Genomic DNA, 21709 nt, shown 5'->3' with positions numbered 1-21709 from the left:
GAGGAGGAAGGATTAAGGATTTACCCGGTGTGAGATATCGCATTATTCGAGGAACCCTAGATGATGTCGCAGTAAAGAATCATCAACAAGGGCGTTCTAGTGCGTTGTAGATTCTTATCCAAGACTTGTATCATTTGATGATGCCATGTGAATCGCTAGAAACATGTGAAGTGTATGGCTAACCCAATAACGGAAGTTTCGTAAGGTGACTGGAGCAGGCTACCATGAGACAAAAGATCCTCTTTCTAAAGAGATTCGATTCGGAACTCTTATATGTCCAAGGTCAATATGGAAATTCTTTCAGAGGTTTTCCCTTACTTTGTCCATGTCAACAAACAATTCGAAATACCTCGACTTTTTCAGAACAGGTCCGAGTCAAATAGCAATGATTCGAAGCACTTCTTTTTCCATTACACTATTTCGGAAACCTAAGGACTCGATCGTATGGATATGGAAAATACAGGATTTCCGATCCTAGCGGGAAAAGGAGGGAAACGGATACTCAATTTAAAGTGAGTAAACGGAACTCCATACTCGATATCATAGATCCCTATAGAATTATGTGGAAAGCCGTATTCGATGAAAGTCGTATGTACGGCTTGGAGGGAGATCTTTCCTATCTTTCGAGATCCACCCTACAATATGGGGTCAAAAGCCAAAAAAATAAGTGATTTTAGCCCTTATAAAAAGAAAACGGATTCTTGAACCTCTTTCACGCTCATGTCACGTCGAGGTACTGTAGAAAAAAGAACTGCAAAATCCAATCCAATTTTTCGTAATCGATTAGTTAACATGGTGGTTAACCGTATTATGAAAGACGGAAAAAATCATTGGCTTATCAAATTCTCTATCGAGCCGTGAAAAAGATTCAACATAATACAGAAACAAATACACTATTGGTTTTACGTCAAGCAATATGTAGAGTAACTCCCAATATAGGAGTAAAAACAAGACGTAATAAAAAAGGATCGACGCGGAAAGTTCCGATTGAAATAGGATCTAAACAAGGAAGCACTTGCCATTGGTTGGTTATTAGAAGCATCCCAAAAGCGTCCGGGTCGAAATATGGCTTCCAAATTAAGTTCCAAATTAGTAGATGCTGCTAAAGGGAGTGGGGGTGCCATACGCAAAAAGGAAGCGACTCATAGCATGGCAGAGGCAAATAGAGCTCCATTTTCGTTAATCCATGAACAGAATCTATGTATGTAGACACATGGATCCGTACATCTCGATCGGAAAAGAATCAATAGAAGGAGAATCGGACGATATCTTTCTCGAAACAAACAAAAAGGAAAAGAAAGAGAAAGCAGAAATCATGATCAACTAAGCCCTCTCGAGGGCTTGCTTAAGAATAAGAAAGAAGAACCTTATGGAAATAGCATGGAATAAGGTTTGATCCTATTCATGAGGATTCCGTAAATATCCCATTTCAAAAATCGAAACAATCGGGACTTTTCGGAGATTGGATGCAGTTACTAATTCATGATCTGGCATGTACAGAATGAAAACTTCATTCTCGATTCTACGAGAATTTTTATGAAAGCGTTTCATTTGCTTCTCTTCAATGGAAGTTTCATTTTCCCAGATTGTATCCTAATTTTTGACCTAATTCTTCTTCTGATGATCGATTCAACCTCTGATCAAAAAGATAGACCTTGGTTCTATTTCATCTCTTCAACAAGTTTAGTAATAAGCATAACGGCCCTATTGTTCCGATGGAGAGAAGAACCTATAATTAGCTTTTCAGGAAATTTCCAAACGAACAATTTCAACGAAATCTTTAAATTTCTCATTTTATAATGTTCAACTTTATGTATTCCTCTATCCGTAGAGTACATTGAATGTACAGAAATGGCTGTAACAGAGTTTTTGTTATTCGTATTAATAGCTACTCTAGGGGGAATGTTTTTATGTGGTGCTAACGATTTAATAACTATCTTTGTAGCTCCAGAATGTTTCAGTTTATGTTCCTACATATTGTCTGGATATACCGAGAGATCTACGATCTAATGAGGCTACTATGAAATATTTACTCATGGGTGAGGCAAGCTCTTCTATTCTGGTTCATGGTTTCTCTTGGCTATATGGTTCATCTAGGGGGGAGATCGAGATGGAACTTAAACTGCAGGTGTGTTATGGTGATTCCAAAGTTAATGGAATATTTTGATATTGCCTCCTAATAATATTGGGAGACTTCTATATGTTGTAAAGAGAAATCACCATGTGCATTTCCCTCGATTTAAATGTATCGAAGATCCATGCAATTTATTTAGCTGAGTTTTAAAAAGGGGGTGCAAGATGACATGATGCAATGCACATGGTGCAAAGATGAATGCAACGAACAAAACAAATCACACGACGAATCTCGGAATCCATGGAAGGCATCTGGAGCGCCGGTCTTGGGGTGTCACAGATAGATACCGTCACCCAGGTAGTATCCTTTGTCGTAGTTGTGGTCGTTGATAGTAAAGTTCACCGGTGGGCTGTTGCTTTCGGCAAGCCTAGCAAACACTGGCGAGCGCTGAAGCACGTTGATATCATTGTGTGATCCGGCCATGCCAAAGAAAGAGTGCGAGATCTAGAGATCTTGAGATGCCACGGCCTCTAGTATGACAATGCAAGCCCTGGCATGGACCTTATACTGCCCTTGCCAAGCAGAACGGCAGTTCTTCCACTCCCATGCATGCAATCTATGCTGCCAAGCATCCCTGGGAAGCCCATGCTGGCATTCATTGCCAACAAACGGGTTGTATCTTCAGGAGTCGGCTCTCTCAAGTACTTAGGGCCAAACACAACAATAACAGCCTTGCAGAACTTATACAGGGAGTCTAGGCATGTAGACTCGCTCATACGGACGTACTCGTCAATGAGATCACCGGGCACTCCATATGCAAGCATTCGGATGGCGGCAGTGCATTTCTGATAAGAGGAGAAACCAATCTTTCCAACGTCATCCTCTTTGCACTCGAAATAGTCATCATAGCTGACCATCCCTTCTCTAATATGGTTGAAAAGATGCCTGCTCATACAGAAACGGCGGCGGGATTTCTGATGTTTGAACAACGGATTTGTTGTATCAAAGTAGTCCCTCCAAAGAAGGATCTGCTCTCTCGGTTGCGATTCAGCGCCGGAAGGTGACCCGGAATGGAGCCACGGAACAACGTGCAGGTGTGCTTACCGGCCGCGTACGCAACGTGCAGGTGTGCAATGGGCGATGGGCCCAGACCCCTGTGCGCATAGGATTTAGACCAGCGTGCTGACCTCTCTGCTGTGCCTAGGTGGGGCCGCGACGTGTTGATCTTCCGAGGCCGGGCACGACCCAGGAAAGTGTGTCCGGCCAGAGGGATCGAGCGTGTTGGGTAATGTGGTGCATCCCTGCAGGGAAGTTTATCTATTCGAATAGCCGTGATCCTCGGTAACAGGATGACCCGGAGTTGTACCTTGACCTTATGACAACTAGAACCGGATACTTAATAAACACACCCTTTCAAGTGCCAGATAAAACCCGGTGATCACTCTCTCACAGGGTGACGAGGAGGGGATCGTCGGGTAGGATTATGCTATGCGATGCTACTTGGTGAACTTACCATCTACTCTCTTCTACATGCTGCAAGATGGAGGCTGCCAGAAGCGTAGTCTTCGACAGGACTAGCTATCCCCCTCTTATTCTGGCATTCTGCAGTTCAGTCCACCGACATTTCCCCTTTACACAAATACCCATGCATATGTAGTGTAGATCCTTGCTTGCGAGTACTTTGGATGAGTACTCACGGTTGCTTTTCTCCCTCTTTTCCCCCTTTCCTTTTTACCTGGTTGTCGCAACCAGATGTTGGAGCCCCGGAGCTAGACGCCACCGTCGATGACGACCCCTACTACATCGAGGGTGCCTACTACTACGTGCAGGCCGCCTCCGATGACCAGGAGTAGTTTAGGAGGATCCCAGGCAGGAGGTCTGCGCCTCTTTCGATCTGTATCCCAGTTTGTGCTAGCCATCTTATGGCAACTTGTTTAACTTATGTCTGTACTCAGATATTGTTGTTTCCGCTGACTCGTCTATGATCGAGCACTTGTATTCGAGCCCTCGAGGCCCCTGGCTTGTATTATGATGCGTGTATGACTTATTTATGTTTTTAGAGTTGTGTTGTGATATCTTCCCGTGAGTCCCTGATCTTGATCGTACACGTTTGCGTGCATGATTAGTGTATGATTGAATTGGGGGCGTCACAATCGCAAAGGAAATTGTGAAAAAAAATCGTAGGCGAAGTCCATTTTGTACCTTGCAAACTGTTGAATAGTTTGCAAACTGTGGGACAGTTTGCGGGCGTCGACGAAGGAGATGGCCGGCGAAGAGAGTCGCGGCGCGCACGGACCAGCTAGCTGCCCTGCGGCGTCCGACAAGCGTGCCGATGAGGATCTGGCCGGGGCGGTGAGGCGGCTTCTTGGTCGCGGTCGCGGCTGTGTCGGGGGGAGGGGCGGGGTGGGAAGCTGTCGGTTCCCCGGCGGCAAGACGGCGATGGCGGGCGACGTGGGAGGTGGCGGCGTTGCAGAGCAGATGTTGCGGCGCCAGCAGCTAGCAGAGTCACCGGAAAAAATGGGCGGTGGCGTCGGCGACGAAGGAGGCGGGCGAGGGTTTGCCAATGTGCCACCGACCAGCGGGCCCGGGGGGAGAAGGCGAGCGTGCGCGCGTCCGTCTCGTGTCCGCGTCGACGCAAATCCGGCTCAAAAATGGGCCGAAAATGGGTCGCCCACGGACGAAAAGCGAACGCTCGTCCATTTGGGTCGGCGCGTTGGGCCGACTTTTGTGTCCGCGCTGACCCAAATAGACACCCGCGGACGAAATGGGTCGCCCTATTGGAGTTGCTCTAAAAACTGTTTGCTCTATCACATGCTTTATTTTGGATGGAGGGAGTAAAACATTAGCACGCACATGTGGATAGCTAAGCTGTTCCTATTTTCTAGCGTGTAGAACAGATAAAACTCAAATCCCAGGTTAGTGACTGTAACTGTGTTGCATTTGCTGGTCAAAACGAACAGGTACCTTTATAGTGTACTCTCTCGGTATCAAAATATAAGATGCTTTTTGACACTTATATTTTGATACGAAGGGAGTATTTGTTTGTCAACTGATTCCCAATACATAAGACATTGAGGTGTAAAAAAAACACTTTGTTGCCAAGATCTAGAATTTTTTCCAAAGGTATCTGGTAGCTGATCGTGTTACACATTTACCAATTTTCTGTAATTATGATGAGCATTTTATACCTATCCATCGGTTTCAATACAATTATTAGCATCCTGAATATTGAAAAGGTCTTGGTGTCGATTAATTCGTTCACCGTCACCCAAAAAAAAATTGTTCAGTCCCATGAGCTCATTAGCTGGAAAGTGTTTACTGTCTTGAAGTACACTTTTCTTTGGTTATTTCAGGAATAACTCATCACAGTTGTCTGAAATATGTAATTTAATTTAAGTGCAAGGTTCCAAGAGAACATATATTCAGACAAATTTCTGTTAGGATGGATGAAGGGGTTGAATTAATCTGTTTCATGCGGACTTGATCAGTGTAGTCATATGTTTTTCGTTTCTCATTACCCAGAAAGGAAATTCACCTTTTGTGTTTAAATAATCCAGGTCGAGATACGCACACAGGATTTCTTCAATGGATACTATTATGGTCGGGTGTATCAAAATGAATGGCCCGAAATTCTTAAATTGAAGGACTGGCCTACTTCAAATCATTTTGAAGAGCTTTTACCTTCGCATGGAGTGGAATACATCAATTCTTTTACCCTTTCAACCGTACACAAATTTGATATCTTGCTTGCTAAGTGTCCCCGCATTGCTTCCTGATGACATTCTAAAGATTGACATGGGCCCAAAGTCATACATAGCTTATGGCTATGCGCAGGAACTTGGCAGAGGAGATTCTGTTACGAAACTTCATTGTTATATATCTGATGCAGTAAGTAAATAGCTGTACTCCCTTAGCAATTGAGAAGCACAAATACCTTGGAAGCAAATTCCTATCTCTTGTGTATATATGAAAGGAAAAATTTCACACTTGCTTACCTCAAAGAACTTAATTTTCTTGTAATGTAGAACATTCAATTTCGTGGGATTATTATTATTATCATCCTCATCATAACGGACAGACGATTTAACATGAAACAGATTAAACTTGCTTTGTGAAATTATAGCTAATGGTGAACGAACTTGCAACATCTGCATTCAGAATACTCTCAGCACATCCAATAATAAACAAACTAAACGGCACGCTCATCGGAATATCTTAACTATGGCTACAGCAATGTAGAAAACTAACGGGTAGGACCTCGACGTCCCAATATCTTCAATCGGGTTGGAAACTAACTGCTTGTGGGTAACGCTAGCAAAACCCACCTTACTCAGATTCAGATTCGCTAATATAATCGCTGTCATCTTCCTCATCAGTGCCGTCATCAGAGTCATCGTCCACTGCTCCCACATTATCTAATGCCCCGCACGAGATGCTGATGATTCTATAGTTTGTGTAGAACTGCGTAACACCATCTGGACACGGTTCGTCTTCGTAGGGATCTATACCACAGGCCATGTTCTGAAACTCTGGGTCGTGACCTCTAAATTGGAATTCCTCCATAGCCGGGTGCACAATTTTAGTCCCTTCATAATCACAGTACATGCAGCGGATTTGTTCTGAAGCACACAAACAAGATAACTAGATTAGCACCCATCAAAGACTTTAGCATAGCCTATCGGCAATAAAAAGAAGTTGCAAAATGAAATTTCTGAGGAACTCAGTTTTCCCAACAACTATCTATTCATGCATAGATAGTGTTTATTTTTGTCGCAAGCAACTCAGATGCTTCTGCTAACAGCTGTAAAAGGTTGGAAGGGGAAGCTTTAAATCCTAACCATTTCTTATTATTCTTTATAACTAAAGAGAAATTGGCTGATCATGCAAACATCCGGGTGGGATAACCCCTACTGATACCTGCCTAAAACTAGACTGCAACGCATAGAATAGAAGTACTCTATGATACTGTGGTAGCTGACATAGGGCTCCCAGGCCCCAGCTAGGTGGGGTTCAAAGATGTTTTTTTTTTCAGCAAACTATCTTATAACAATCCAACACAAGGCCAGGGAGCAAAACGAGTATAATGCCACATCATAAATTGGACCAGTTTGAACGGCTGATGACTACTTAAATGAACTTTAATTAAGAACCTAAATACGCAATTTCCTAGGAACAGGGAACCATCATGCATTTTACTTATAAAGATTTACACAGCAATACATTCCAACTGAATCTACTTCAAATGAAGTGTGCAACTCACAAACTGAACCCTGATCAGATTTCATTATACTTTGTATAGTTAGCATTGATGTCCATACGCTTGAGTACTTAAATAAATACTCGTGTGCAATGCTTGTTGGATCATCAGGTTGGTTGAGACATAATAATAGATTTAGTCGATCACTCTAGTTTATATATCAGAAGTTTTGGACAAGTACTACTCATGATGCTCACTGACAGTGTGTAGCAAGATTTGGACCAGAATGTGTTGTTTACAACAATCGGTATGATCTGTTATGGTAACTACCGGATAAATCTAATTCATATAAGTATATATGCATCTAAGCAAAAGTCAAACTTGGTTCAGCCAACTTATTGAGCTTTAGATGACTTCTTCAGTTTCCATAGTTCATTCTTAGAGGGGACCTAGTGGACCCAGTGGATAGCAACTTCGAGCTAGAGAAGTAAATAATCAGTTTGTTGAGCATCTTGGCTTTAGATCATGGATTTCTAGTCACGTGACTAGTCGTCGACTAGTCGATGAGTCGCAAAAAAATGTCGGACTCAACTTTAGTGTCGACTCATGACTCGAGTCACGACTAGTCGCAACTGCAGGCTCGACTTTTTCCGAGTTGCTACCCCAGAACGACTCATCAACTCGAGAAGCATGCTTTAGATCAAACGGAAAATTTTACCCAGATTGTAGATCAGATATGGACGACCAGGGCAGACACTTCGAACTAATCTGTTGCTGTATTGGTTTCAAATTAGGAATACATTTACACCAAACAGTCGTAAAGATAAGGCCACAATACCAGACAGTAGTGTGGGTTGATCTGAATGTTTCAAACTTCACCAAACTGCAGAATGAGAAATGTTCCAATTTATTTAAAAAACTTTTGTATCAGCAGTAGAGCGTTGAGACTTAAAAATGTGGTTTTACAGATGTCCAGATGCTACCATGTAGGTTTAGTCAACTTGCTGTATGAATGAAAAAATATATAGGATACCTTGGCGTGGTTTGGGAAAATTCACAGGACAACACAAGACCTTCCGACCTCCGTCCTCTGCATCGTCATTGCTAAGTTCAGCGAAGAAGAGTTTTGGATCTCCACCTCCTTGACTTGCCAGAAAATTAACATGAATGTGATGATATATGAAAATGGGTTTGTCAACATCCATACAGTATTCAGGGCCAGACACATTATGGTTGACGCCACAAATAACATGAAGATCATACGTGGATTCCTGTAAGTAGGCAGAGGCAAGGAGCAAATCAGTGACTGTAACATGTCAGGGTGATAACTAGAAGTAAAGATACAAATCTCAAGATGAACTAACTCTGTTCTCCAGTGCATATGAGGCCAGCGCTGCTTTGACTTTCTTAGAGACTCTTGTATGCTCATCCGGAATTTTATATAGCTTGGGCATGGGATCGGATTGATGCTGCAGTGAGTTGCCAGGGGTGGGAGGTCCTTGAAACATCTTTCTGGTGATGCGGTCAACATCAGCAGAGTCGAGTGGAGCATTAATCTTATGACGGATTAATGTATGACTGCGTTTGGAAATAAATTCTGCTTGCGCGACAGGGTCGGGGTGCCAAGCAGCCACACCGGCAGCCCTGAAGGCATGAAAATTTTTGTTTTCATCCCCAAAGTCAGACAAAGGGTTCGAAAAGGGCTGAGTCTTTCCCAAAGTGCAATCAGAAATGAGCAAGAAGCGCATGGCTTCATAGAGTTTCTTGCCCGAAGTGCAGAGGAAAGAAACAAGGCCATAGAAGGAGCGAGCCTCAATGCGTAACAGACTCATGGTACTGATCATATCAAGCTCAAGTTTTTGGCTCGGCGGGGAGACGGTGTTATACCAGATAGTGTTGATGATGATGTTGGAGACAGGGTCGAAGGGGCCATAGCAGTGGCCAGCCTTGAGCATGCTGTGGTGGTAGCAAGACCGGAGCTCACCGGCCGGGAGGAGGGCAAGTGCATTCAGGTAGAAGGTGTGGATTAGCCCGAGGAGAACAAACTTCATGGACTGATAAGGACGATACTGCACGGTGGTGGATGGCAACCGAGGGAGATCAAATGCGCGCTTCCAAGCGAAATCAAGGGGTTGCATTTGCATGACAGGGCCCCAGCAAGCATGATGCAGCGGGTCACAGCTGAATTTATTGATGTCATTGTTGATCACCTGGACGGCTTCTTGCAGAGGGCGAATCGGCGACAGCCAGGTGTGGACGAGGTGGTGGGGATCCATGTGCTTAGAGGCCAGCGCAGCGCACATGAGGGCAGTGCGTACGTCGGACTTGCTGGTATCAGAGTTCAAGTTGAAGGGAGAGATACACCGGTCATGCACAACGAGGCGCATCGCGTAGACGAGGTCCGCATCGGCGAGGAGCAGGTAGCGCACGGCTTCCCAGTTTGCGAGGTAGCGGAAGAAGAAGGTGAGGAAGGCGACAAGGCCGTCCAGGGAGCGCTCGGCTATGTTCCCGTCCTGAACACCCTGGATTTTCTCGTCGCAGAGGTTGGAGGCGACGAGGGTGTTGTAGATGATGTTGGTGGTCGGATCGAGAAGGCCAAAGGAGAGGCCGGCGCCGAGGAAGATCTCCTCTTTGAATGCCGTCGCCTTGGCGAGCCGCTCGCGGGCACGATCATACGAGTCGCGGATCTTATGGAGAAGCTCCGATTTCTCCCGATTTACAACCTTGAGCCGTGGCTCGAACCTTGAAGTGTCCTCCGGCTTATAGATGTGCTCGATCGCCGCCGCCGCCGCCGCCGCCGGCTGTTGATTTGGGAGAGGCATCTGGGAGGGGTTAAGATGGAACCGAACCCTAGATTCCTCGTTCTCTCCCCCGATATTCCCCTCTTATCGCAAGTCCCTACAGGGAGGTCCTATGTGCCGCTCTTTGCGGCAAATTGCCGGACGCACGCAAAGGCGCCTACCCGACTGGGCCGGCCCAAGCTAGCGACCAGCGCAACTGTAGCGCGAGTCTGTTCACGTCTCAAAAAATTCGAGTACTATAGGGATCGAGCCCAGGACCTTTGGTGAAAGACGCGACTTGTGCTAGCCAGTAGACATAGTCACAACGAACGATTACATGTGTAGGGCAATAATATAAGAACCGAAACAACGAAGATCCAAACGTTTTTTTTCCTTTTTTCGTGTTTTTGATTTTTTTGCTCGAAATTCCAGAAAAAATAGAAAATTTTAAAATAATAAAATTTGTGAACAATTTTTAAAACAGGAACAATTTTGTAAATACTAAAAAAATTACAACGTGAACATTTTTTGAAACTGCATAACAAATTTGAAAACATGAACAATTTTTGGAAACTGAAACATTTCAGGAAATTTGCGAACAACTTTCGCAAACAGGAACAATTTTTGGAAACACAAAAAACTGAAAACTGGAACATTTTCTGAACCGGTAGAACAAATTTGAGAACGTGCACAATTTATGGAAACATGAACACTTTCTGAAAACTAGAACATTTTTTGAAAACATTTTTTTCTGAAAACTGAAACATTTTCCAAATTCCAGAACAAATTTTGGATATGCAAACATTTTTATAAAAATGGGAACATTTCTTTAAACTCTGGAAAAAAATTGGAAACACAAACATTTTTAAAAATTTACGAAAATTTTTGGAACTCTCCAAAAAAAATAAAACACGAACATTTTTTAAAATTCACGAACATTTTTTTAAACTCCTGAACAAAAATTGTAAAATATAAAAAAATCTTGAAATTTGTGAACAATGTTTGAAATAGGAACATTTTATCAAACTCCCGAACAAAAATTGAAAACATTAACATTTTTTCTAAAACCAATTGTGAACAATTTCCCAAAATTTGTGAATGGTCTTTGAGATGAATTCATCTTTTTAAGTCTTGAACAAAGATGGGAAAGTATTGAAATTTTGAACAAAATCATAAAGAAAAGAAAACAAAAAGGAAAAAAGAATATAGAAACCGAAAAGGAAAAAAAGAATACAAACATAAAAGGAAAAAACAAAAAACAAAAAACGAAAAATGAAAAATAAAAAACAAACAGAAACCAGAAAACCAGTCGAAGAAACGGTTCAGGAACCCACTAGAAGGTTCCCAAAAGCATTAGAAACCTGGGCTAGAACCTTCCAGAAAGTTCCTAAAAACCAGATGCGGTTTGCTAGTTAGCCATATAGATGGGCCGGCCCAGTCGTTCGGTTAGTATCCTGGCTGTGTGCGTTACCTCGACTGTTCGACGCAGAGAGCGTCGAATAGGAAATTCCGTCCCTACACTCCCCACGGCGGCTATGCGCCACGCACCTTCTATTGGCGAGGCCCACGGCCTATATTTATATGGCATTAACTAGCCCATCCCCATAACATCAGGGGATCGCGCTTTTTATTTTACCCTAAAAAAAGAATTTGTATCGCGCTTCAGGTGGCCCGGCTCCACTACGACAAAAGAAAGCAATCGCGCTCACGCTACGTCCGAGTCTGCCAGCGAGCGGGAACCAAGCTCCCGCAATGTTCACTAAGTGGGAGTAGATGTCGTCCCGCATGCTATGACTTCGTAAAATCTCGAAATGTTATGCCGGCTCAGTGGATGTTTAGTTCAGAAGTCTTAAAGACTTTTTCTAGTCCCAGGGACTAATTAAAAAAGACTCTTCAGTAAAGTCTTTTTCTAGTCCCTGTAGAACTAAGCTAGAATACAAACCAAAAAGATATTCCACTAGCGTAGGCCACAGATGGATAAATTTGTTCGGAAAGAAAGCTCTTTTGTCGCAGAATTAGACCAGCTATTAATGTTGGCTTATTCGTCAGTAGCATCGGGTCTGTCGCTCTCAAATTGTAGCAAAAAACAAGGGGCCACGTAGACTATTCTGAGGTGGTATGCTTGATCCTGAAAAACGAGGTATCTTTTCAAAAACTTCTCTACTCACGACTTTGTAAAATTCCATGATTTTTAGAAAGTGTTCACAAATTCGGAAAATGTTCATGATTTTAAAAAATGCTCATGAAATTCAAAAACTTTTCCTCAATTTTTTTCTCAATTGAAACAAAATTTAAAATTTGAAAAAATGCATCAATTAAGAAAACAAAAAGGAAAAAGTATGTTAAAAAACGAAAAACCTGATGAGAAAAAAAACACTTCTAAAACCATCCCAAAACCAAACGGGAGGTCCCAAAAGGTTTCCCAAACAAGGCTCCAGATGGGATCGCTTCCAAACAGAGCTTTACAACAACGATAAAATTCTCTCGTCTGTCTCTACGAGGGTTTCGGGAACTATGAAATTTATAGGCGGGGGAATTAGGTCAAATGAAGCATTTGGGGGCCCACAAGCCCAGATGGCGTGGCCACCCCTGACCGCGACACCTGCCGTTGTGGCTGTCTGGTGGGTCCTCTCGTGGTATCCCAAAGTTTCTAGGGTCCTTTATTGACTGGAAAAAATCGTAAAAAGTTGGCATCATATTTGGACCTTCCTAGATATGGTTTTTCTATGAAACCAAAAACAAGCAAAAAAAATGAAATATGGCATTGAGCACTAAATTAATAGGTTAGTCCATAAAATTATATAAAAATATATAAAAGTGATAATGCAATAATGTTAAACAATCAAAAAATTATAGATTCGGTTGAGATGTATTAGCTTAAGGAAGGAATAGAGAGAACTAAGCTAGAATACAAACAAAAAAGATATTCCACTAGCGTAGGCCACAGATGGACAAATTTGTTTGGAAACAAAGTTCTTTTGTCGCAGAATTGGACCAGCTATTAATGTTGGCTTATTCGTTAGTAGCATCGGGTCTGCCGCTCTCAAATTGTAGTAAAAAAACAAGGGGCCACATAGACTATTCTGAGGTGGTATGCTTAATCCTGAAAAACGAGGTATCTTTTCAGAAACTTCTCTACTCACGACTTTGTAAAATTCCATGATTTTCAGAAAGTGTTCACGGATTCGAAAAATGTCATGGTTATAAAAAATGCTCATGAAATTCAAAAAAAAATCCTCAATTTTTTTCTCAATTGAAACAAAATCTAATTTTTTTAAAAAAAATGCATGAATTAAGAAAACAAAAAGGGAAAATATATTAAAAAAACTAGAAAACCTGATGAGAAAAAACACTTCTAAAACCATCCCAAAATGAGACGGGAGGTCCCAAAAGGTTTCCCAAACAAGGCTCCAGATGGGATCGCTTCCAAACAGAGCCTTACGGCGATGATAAAATTCTCTCGTCTGTCTCTATGAGGGTTTCAGGAACTACGAAATTTATAGGCGAGGGAATTAGGTCAAATGAAGCATCAGGGGGCCCACAGGCCGAGATGGCGTGGCCACCCCTGACCGCGCCACCTTTCCCTTGTGGTTGTCTGGTGGGTCCTTTCGTGGTATCCCGAAGTTTCTAGGGTCCTTTATTGTCCAGAAAAAACCATAAAAAATTGGCATCATATTTGGACCTTCCTAGATATTGTTTTTCTGTGAAACAAAAAACAAGCAAAAAAATAAAATCTGGCACTAAGCACTAAATTAACAAGTTAGTCCAGAAAAATTATATAAAAGTATATAAAATTGATAATGTAATAACATTAAACAATCAAAAAATTATAGATTCGTTTGAGATGTATTAGCTTAAGTAAGGAATAGAGAGAATTAAGTTAGAATACAAAATAAAAAAGATATTCCACTAGCGTAGGCCACAGATGGACAAATTTCTTTGGAAACAAAGCTCTTTTGTCGCAGAATTAGACCAGCTATTAATCTTGGCCTATTCGTCAGTAGCGTCGGGTCTGCCGCTCTCAAATTGTAGTAAAAACAAGGGGCCACGTAGACTATTCTGAGATGGTATGCTTAATCCTGAAAAACGAGGTATCTTTTCAGAAACTTCTCTACTCACGACTTTGTAAAATTCCATGATTTTCATAAAGTGTTCACGGATTCGAAAAATGTTCATGATTTTAAAAAATGCTCATGAAATTCAAAAACTTTTCCTCAATTTTTTTCTCAATTCAAATAAAAACTAAATTTTGAAAAATAATAATCACGAGTTAAGAAACAAAAAAGAAAACGATAAATATTAAGAAAACCCGAAAAATCGATGAGAAAAAACTTCTAAAACCATTGTTGGGTGATCAAGCAAGCCGGGAAGATTGCGATCAAGAATGAAGGCATCGACCAGCCACATACGAGGACGGTAACCAGCCCAGGTCAACCAGTGGAGGGCAGAAGGAGTTCCCTTCCAAGGTTAAGGACGTGAACATGGTATATGCCACACACGTCACGAGGATGAATGGAAATGCACGCTTCGAGATGTTTACGCCATAGAGCCAACAGTGCCAACCTCCAGTCTGTGGTCGGAAATTCTGATCACCTTTGACCGAAGTGACCACCCAATGAGCATCCATCATGCAGGCACTGCAGCCCTGGTACTCGACCCCATAGTGGAAGGCTTTCACTTAACACCAGTCCTCATGGATGGGGGTAGTAGTCTCAACTTGATATACACCGACACCATCAAGAAAATGCATATGGATCTGGTAAGAATCAAGCCCAACACTACCACCTTTAAAGGAATAATACTAGGAGTTGAGACACAACGCTCGGGTGGCGTCACCTTGGATGTGGTCTTCGGTACTCCGGATAATTTCCGAAGCGAAGAGTTAATCTTCGACATCTTACCCTTTCGAAGTGGTTACCATGCGCTCCTCGGAAGGACCGCTTTCGCCCCGTTCCATGCCATCCCCCGCTATGCTTACTTGAAGCTTAAGATGCCGGGGCCAATTGACATCATTGCAGTCAATGGGAACACGTAACGTTCCCTCGGGACCGAGGAGCAGATGACGGCTTTCGCAACCAAGGTACATGTAGTCGAGGAGGCATCAAGAGCATGGGTAATGATACGTCTCCAACGTATCTATAATTTTTTTATTGGTCCATGCGATTATAGTATCAATCTTGGATGCTTTCTATGCATTTACAAGCAATTATATATCATTTTTTGGGACTAACCTATTAACTTAGTGCCTAGTGTCAGTTGTTGTTTTTTGTCTGTTTTTGGTCCCCAAGAGTTTGTTCCTACATCACTTTCTCTTGGACGAGATATGTCCCAATTGGATGGTATGTGCATACGAGGAGTACTTTCGACCCCATAGTTGTGAACCAAATTATGAAAATTGTTTCGATGCTCCCTGCACTTCATGATTCCCTTGATCGTTCATCGGCCTCATGGCTTGATGGGGGTTTGGAGTAGTGGAGATGCCAGCCAGCGTGGACTCCGAGCGAGTTTCGTTCATCTTCTTCCATGGCAGCCTCCTCGGTCCCCTCTCTCCTTAGTTCCATCTGCAGCAACCAAGAATCGTCTTCTACGTTGTTGGAGGGGGAAGAAGACATGATGCGTGACTTGATAGATCTGATAGAAAACAACATGAAACAAGAATAGGGATATTTCTGCGATGCGGTGGTCAAAACGTCCGGGAGTATATATAAAGAATTTTTACCTTGCGAAACAAGTACTTCAGAAGAAAAAGGAGTCAGGAAGGCTCATCAGGGGCCCATAGGCCACCAGGGCGCGCCCAGGGGGTGGGCGCTCCCTGGAGCCTCGTGGCCACCTGGGTCGCCACCTCTGTTGTTTCTTATTTTTGTATTATTTCTAATATTCCAAAACTGACAGAAAGCATTTTTATGGAATTTTTGGAGTCGGTTTACTTACCGTATCACGTAACTCTTCCTTTTCAGGGTTCTGGAGTGTTCTGGAAGGTCTCTCTTATGTATTGCTCCGGTGTCATAGTTTGAATAATGTTAGTTTCAATATTGATAGGTGTACCTGAGATATAATGCTTAATTCTTTGTCCATTGACTACCTTCAGATTAGTGCCTTCGCGTAATTGGTCTTAATAGCTCCAGAGCGATAAACTTCCTCGATGATATATGATCCTCCCCATTTAGAGAGAAATTTTCATGCAAAGAATCTAAAACGAGAATTTCACAAAAGAACATACTCACCCACTTTGAATTCCCTTTTTTGGATTCTTTTATCATGCCATCTTTTAACATTTTCTTTAAACAATTTGGCATTTTCATAAGCTTGGGTTCTCCATTCATCTAGCGAACCAATATCAAATAACCTCTTTTCACCGGCAAGTTTGAAATCATAATTGAGTTCTTTAATTGCCCAATATGCTTTATGTTCTAACTCAAGAGGTAAATGACATGCTTTTCCATAAACCATTTTATGAGGAGACTTACCCATAGGATTTTTATAAGTAGTCCTATAGGTCCATAATGTATCATCAAGTTTCTTAGACCAATTCTTTCTAGATCTATTGACGGTCTTTTGCAAAATTAATTTTATTTCTCTATTGCTCAATTCAACTTGACCACTAGATTGAGGGTGATAGGGGCATGCAATTATGTGGTTGACATCTGATACGTCTCCAATGTATCTATAATTTATGAAGTATGCATGCCATGTTTACAATAATTTTACATGGTTTTGGTATGATTTGCATGGAACTAACCCGGACTGACGCTATTTTCAGCAGAACTACCATGGTGTTGTTTTTTGTGCAGAAATGAAAGTTCTCCAAATGAGTAGAAATTTTTTGATGATTTTTTTAAACAAAAGAGACCCCTGAAGCTTCATGGAAGGACCAGAAGGTGAAGGAGTAGGGCACATGACACTGGGGCGCGTCTGGTGGGCCCCGCTTGCCCCAATGGGTTGTGCTCACCTCGAGGCCCATCTTCGCATGAAACCAACGCCAAAAAATCCTTTAAATAGAGAAACCACCAGGGGTAACCCTAGATCAGAAGTTCCGCCGCCGCAAGCCTCTGTAGCCATGAAAAACCAACCTAGACCCCGTTCCGGCACTTCGCCGGAGGGGGAAATCATCACTGGTGGCTATCTTCATCATCCCAGTGGTCACCATGATGAGGAGGGAGTAGTCCACCCTCGGGGCTGAGGGGTTGTACCAGTAGCTATGTGTTTAATCTCTCTCTCTCTCTCTCTCTCTCTCTCGTGTTCTTGATATGTCATGATGTTGATGTATTGCGGGCTTTGTTAATATAGTCGGATCATATGGTGTTTTCCCCTCTCTATCTTGTTGTGAATTGAGTTTTCCCTTTGATATTTCGTTTTGTCGGATTGAATACTTGTATGGATTTGAGAGCACTTGATGTATGTCTAGCTATGAATATCCGTGGTGACAATGGGGTATCATATTGATTCACTTGATATGTGTTTTGGCACTCAACTCGCAGATTCCGGAGGTGACATTGGGGTAATCTATGCATAGGGGTTGATGCACGTTCTCGTCTTTTGTTTTCTCTGGTAGAAATCTTGGGGCACTCTTTGAGGTTCTTTGTGTTGGATTGAGTATTAAGAATCTGAATTTGCTTTGGTGTTATTTTAGTAAGAACTCTTGATAGATCGTGTCACAGCCCTAGCTTAGTCCTTGCTTGTCTCTGCATAAGCATTCATGCAACATGTTTAAATTTAAAGAAACTTGAAATGGGGATGACAGAACCCCCAACACCCCCCCCCCTTAAACCAACTAGGGTTTACTAAAATCATTTTCAATGAACCCAAAATGCCCTTCTAAAATGTTCATCATCTTTGCCTTGGTCTAGAACCTCTGACAAAAATGGTGCACACTATTCTAGGACAACAGAGGGTCACTGGATTAAATCATTAGTTATTTGAATTTGGGCATTTAAATGCTATAAAATATTTTAAATGCTCAAATAATCATGAACTAAAATCTTTACTATTGGAAATATTCCAAACAGTAGCCTTGAGAAGTTTCATGATTTTTGAGTTAGTTTTAGTATTTTAATAAAAGCCCTAAAGTTGCAGAAGAAATAGAAAAACAAAAACAATTAGAAAGAGAGAGAGAGAGACTTACTGGCTTACCAGCGCAGCCCACCTGGTCGGCCCAGCTGGCGGCCCAGCTAGCTGGCCAGCCCACCGAGGGCACGGGCGTCTTCTTCCTCCTGCCAGAACAGAGGAGAAGACAGCCACGGCGCTGCGGCGTGCCACGCCGGCAGCTCCCTGCCTGGCTGCCCCCTCATCGCCCTAGACTCCCTCCGCAACGCCACGCGCCCCCTGGACCACCTCGCACTCTCCCTCACGCTCCTCTCCCTCCTCTGCTCTCTCTCCCACGACCGACCCCGAGCGCCCGAGAGCGCCGACGAGCACCCCGCGCCCATTGCCATCCCCTCGCCTCACCGAGCTGTCCAGAATCTCCGTCGTTCTCCGCCGCGTATCCTCACCAACAAGAACAAGGCCCGGAGTAGCACAGCATCACCCTCGAGCTCGGCACTGCCGCATCTGGCCGCCGGAGGTCACCGCCGATTCGTGCACTGGAGGTCGTCCCCGAGCACTCTGAGCGTCTCTGCGAGCCCGCTGTGAGCTACTACGCCGTTCCCCTTACTCATGCGCCCGTTTGCCCCGCCAAGGCCATAATTCCACCGGAGCCGTGAGCCCCTCGCCGTCGGCGATGACGCAGCTGCGGCCACGGTCACTGCAGCCCGTGTCCGAGCACACCAACGTGCTCAAAACGTCTCCGCCAACCCGTAGCCACCAACACCTCTCCCTCCCATGCTCTCTAGCGCCCAACCCGACTGCTCCCGAGCGCCGCCGCCGCTAGAACTCGCCGTCGCAGTACCTAGCGACCACCTCCCGCAGCCCCGCGGCCACCATTCGAGGCGCGAGAGCTCAAGCTCTCCAGCGCACCCATCCACGCGACCTACCATCGCCGGAAATGGCTGGAACGGCGAACACCATCGCCTCTGCTTACGCCGGCGACTAACCGCCGACCTAATCCGGCCATTAGGGCCTAAACCTCCTGTTAATCACCCACTAGAGCCACTGCCACGTGGGCCCATGCGCCTATTTAGGTTAGACTAATTTTCCGTTTATATTAGTGATAACCCTGTGGCCCCACTGCCGACTTTGACTTTGACCTAGACGGCGTTGACTAAGCCCACCTGTCTGTGACACTAACCGACCCTGAGTCACTGACTAGTGGACCCCACTGGTCAGGTTTGACCCGGACCAGCTCCTGTTGACTTGCTGACATCACACCGACGTCATGCTGACGCAGTAAAGGATTTTCTGGATTAAAACTAATTCAGGAAATCTTAGAAAATTGCCTAAACTTCTAAAAAATCATAGAAAATCGACCGTAGCTCCAAATCAAATAATTTATATATGAAAAATGATCAGAAAAATCTAATCTATCAATCTGTACCACTTTCATGCATGTTAGATCAACTTACACCTGCTGATCAGGTCAAATCAATTAAATGGCATTTGAATTTCACATATGGAGTTTGAATTTGAACCCTTGGTTCAAACCAACTTCATTTAATATGGTTGCTAGTTGCATTAGCTCAATCAACAGCATATTGCCATGACATTATCATGCATCATATTTGTTGAATTGCATTGATTGTGTCCCTCTTTGTTTGCCGGTAATAGTCCCCTCTCGATAGACGTGGTTTCGACGATGAGATCGATGACACCGATGAAGAGCTATAATATCTTCAGAAGTGCCAGGCAAGCAAAACCCCCTTGTTCATTCCGATACAATCCTACTCTCTCGCTCCTGCTCTCTTTTACTGCATTAGGACAACAATGATTCATTTGTACTTGCCGCGGTAGTTGAACCCCTTTATCCTCTGCATGACCTGTCATTGCCATAGTAAATAGATGAAACCCACTAGCATGAGTAGGAGTTGTTTGAGCCCTGTTGTGCCTACTCATTCATGCTTGTATGTCATGCCTGCTACTGCTTAGAGTTGAGTCAGGTCCGATTCATCGGGGATGAATCAGAGGTGTGTGAACATGTCCTACTGTATGTGAGCTAAGTGTGTGAACACAATTTGGTAAAGGTAGCGGTGAGAGGACATGTAGGAGTACATGGTGGGTTGCCTCATTGCAGCCGTCCTCAGGAACTGAGTTCTGTGTTTGTGATCCATGAAACAGTTACTACCACACATTGGGTTCCGGTAACTCGGCCCCTCTCGGCTTATTAATCGCCTCGATCTCTGTCCAGGAGTTGCAACTAGTTTCTAGTGTTTGTAGGATATGTGTTGGGGGCCATGCGTAGCGCTGACCCTAGGGGTGGGCTATGCTGCGGTAGAGACACGAGGCACGGTGTACCGGGACGCCCGTTTGGTGCCTCGAGAACCCTGCTCTCATCGTTTGGGGCCGTGAGCGACACCCCGGCCGGATCTCCTCGCGGATGGAACCCGAATAGGCGATAAACCTGGACTAGAGTCTTGTGTGGTTAGTCAAGTCGTGGCCGACTCCCTCGCCAGGCTTCCGCTTGAAGGTTGCCGAGATACATGATGTGTACATGGCGGTAAGTGGCGAGAGCGTGTGTGAAGAAGTACACCCCTGCAGGGTTAATATGATCTATTCGAATAGCCATGTCCGTGGGAAAGGACTTCTGGGTTGCCTGTACAGTTCATAGACAAGTGAAAGTGGATACTCTAAAATGCGCAAGATAAGCGTGAGTGCTATGGATGGCGTTCTCGTAGGGAGACGGGAGCGGATCCATAGTGGTGTATCGATATGGTGAATGTGTGGACTCGTGTGCGCCACCTCAAAAGAGTTACTTGCAGTCGTAGTTCAGGATAGCCACCGAGTCAAAGCTGGCTTGCTGCAGTCAAACTCCACCACCCCCTTTGTTGATACTGATGCATATGTAGATAGTTCTGATTTAAGTCTTGCTGGGTACATTTGTACTCACGTTTGCTTAATTTATGTTTTTGCAGAGGGACTTCAGTCTCGCTAGTACTAGCTCCGCATGGACTTCGACGTTTAGCTTGTTACCTCAGCTACGATCTTGTGCCCTCGGCAGGATCTGGTAGATAGTCAGGCTTCTCAGCCTTTTTCATTTGTAGATGTCTGTACTCAGACATCTTAGCTTTCGCTTGTGCTTTGATTTGTATTCTCTGAATGTTGGGTCATGAGACCCATGTTTGTAATATCTCGCTCCTCGGAGCCTAATGAATAAATACTTGAGTCGTAGAGTTATGTTGTGATGCCATGTTGTATTTACACATATCGAGCATATTGTGTGTATGATTGAAATGCTTGCTATGTGTGGGATACAACAATCTAGTTGTTTATCCTTGGCAGCCTCTCTTATGCGGAAATGTAGGCTAGTGCCTCCTTGAGCCATAGTAGTCTGCTACAGCCCGATTCACCGGAGTCCTGCTAGCCCAGCACTACTGCTCAGGACACTTGACTGGCAGGCATGTGTTTCACTTCGTTCCTGTGTCTGTCCCTTTGGGGAAATGCCACGCGGTGACATCCGGAGTCCTGCCTAGCCTGCTACAGCCCGGGTTACCGGAGTCCTGTTAGCCCAGTGCTATAGCCCGGATTCACACGCTACTGATCGACATGCTCGAAGTTGATTCATGTATGCCT

The 21709-nt window shown here is 43.8% G+C and overlaps 1 protein-coding gene across 1 annotated transcript; it reads right to left on the bottom strand.

Moving 5' to 3' along the window:
* Positions 1 to 6094: 6094 nt before the first annotated feature.
* LOC119310421 lies at positions 6095 to 10146 on the bottom strand. Its single transcript, XM_037586182.1, has 3 exons — positions 8636 to 10146; positions 8305 to 8542; positions 6095 to 6693 (listed from the first exon to the last, which is right to left on the bottom strand). Exons 1-3 carry the CDS (start codon positions 10091 to 10093, stop codon positions 6401 to 6403), a joined length of 1989 nt encoding a protein of 662 aa, XP_037442079.1. The 5' UTR covers positions 10094 to 10146; the 3' UTR covers positions 6095 to 6400.
* Between the last annotated feature and the right edge of the window lie 11563 nt (positions 10147 to 21709).

This window comes from Triticum dicoccoides, chromosome 5B, assembly GCF_002162155.2.
Source record: "Triticum dicoccoides isolate Atlit2015 ecotype Zavitan chromosome 5B, WEW_v2.0, whole genome shotgun sequence".
Classification (NCBI taxonomy): Eukaryota; Viridiplantae; Streptophyta; class Magnoliopsida; order Poales; family Poaceae; genus Triticum; species Triticum dicoccoides.
Note: the sequence above shows the minus strand (reverse complement) of the source record. Positions and strands in the feature narration are given on the sequence as shown.

Coding starts and splice junctions, on each gene's coding strand:
- LOC119310421 (XM_037586182.1), bottom strand. CDS start 10,093: ATGCCTCTCCCAAATCAACAGCCGGCGGCGGCGGCGGCGGCGGCGATC. Junction 8,543..8,635: donor CATATGCACTGGAGAACAGA/GTTAGTTCATCT, acceptor GCCTACTTACAG/GAATCCACGTATGATCTTCA. Junction 6,694..8,304: donor TTTTCCCAAACCACGCCAAG/GTATCCTATATA, acceptor TGTGTGCTTCAG/AACAAATCCGCTGCATGTAC.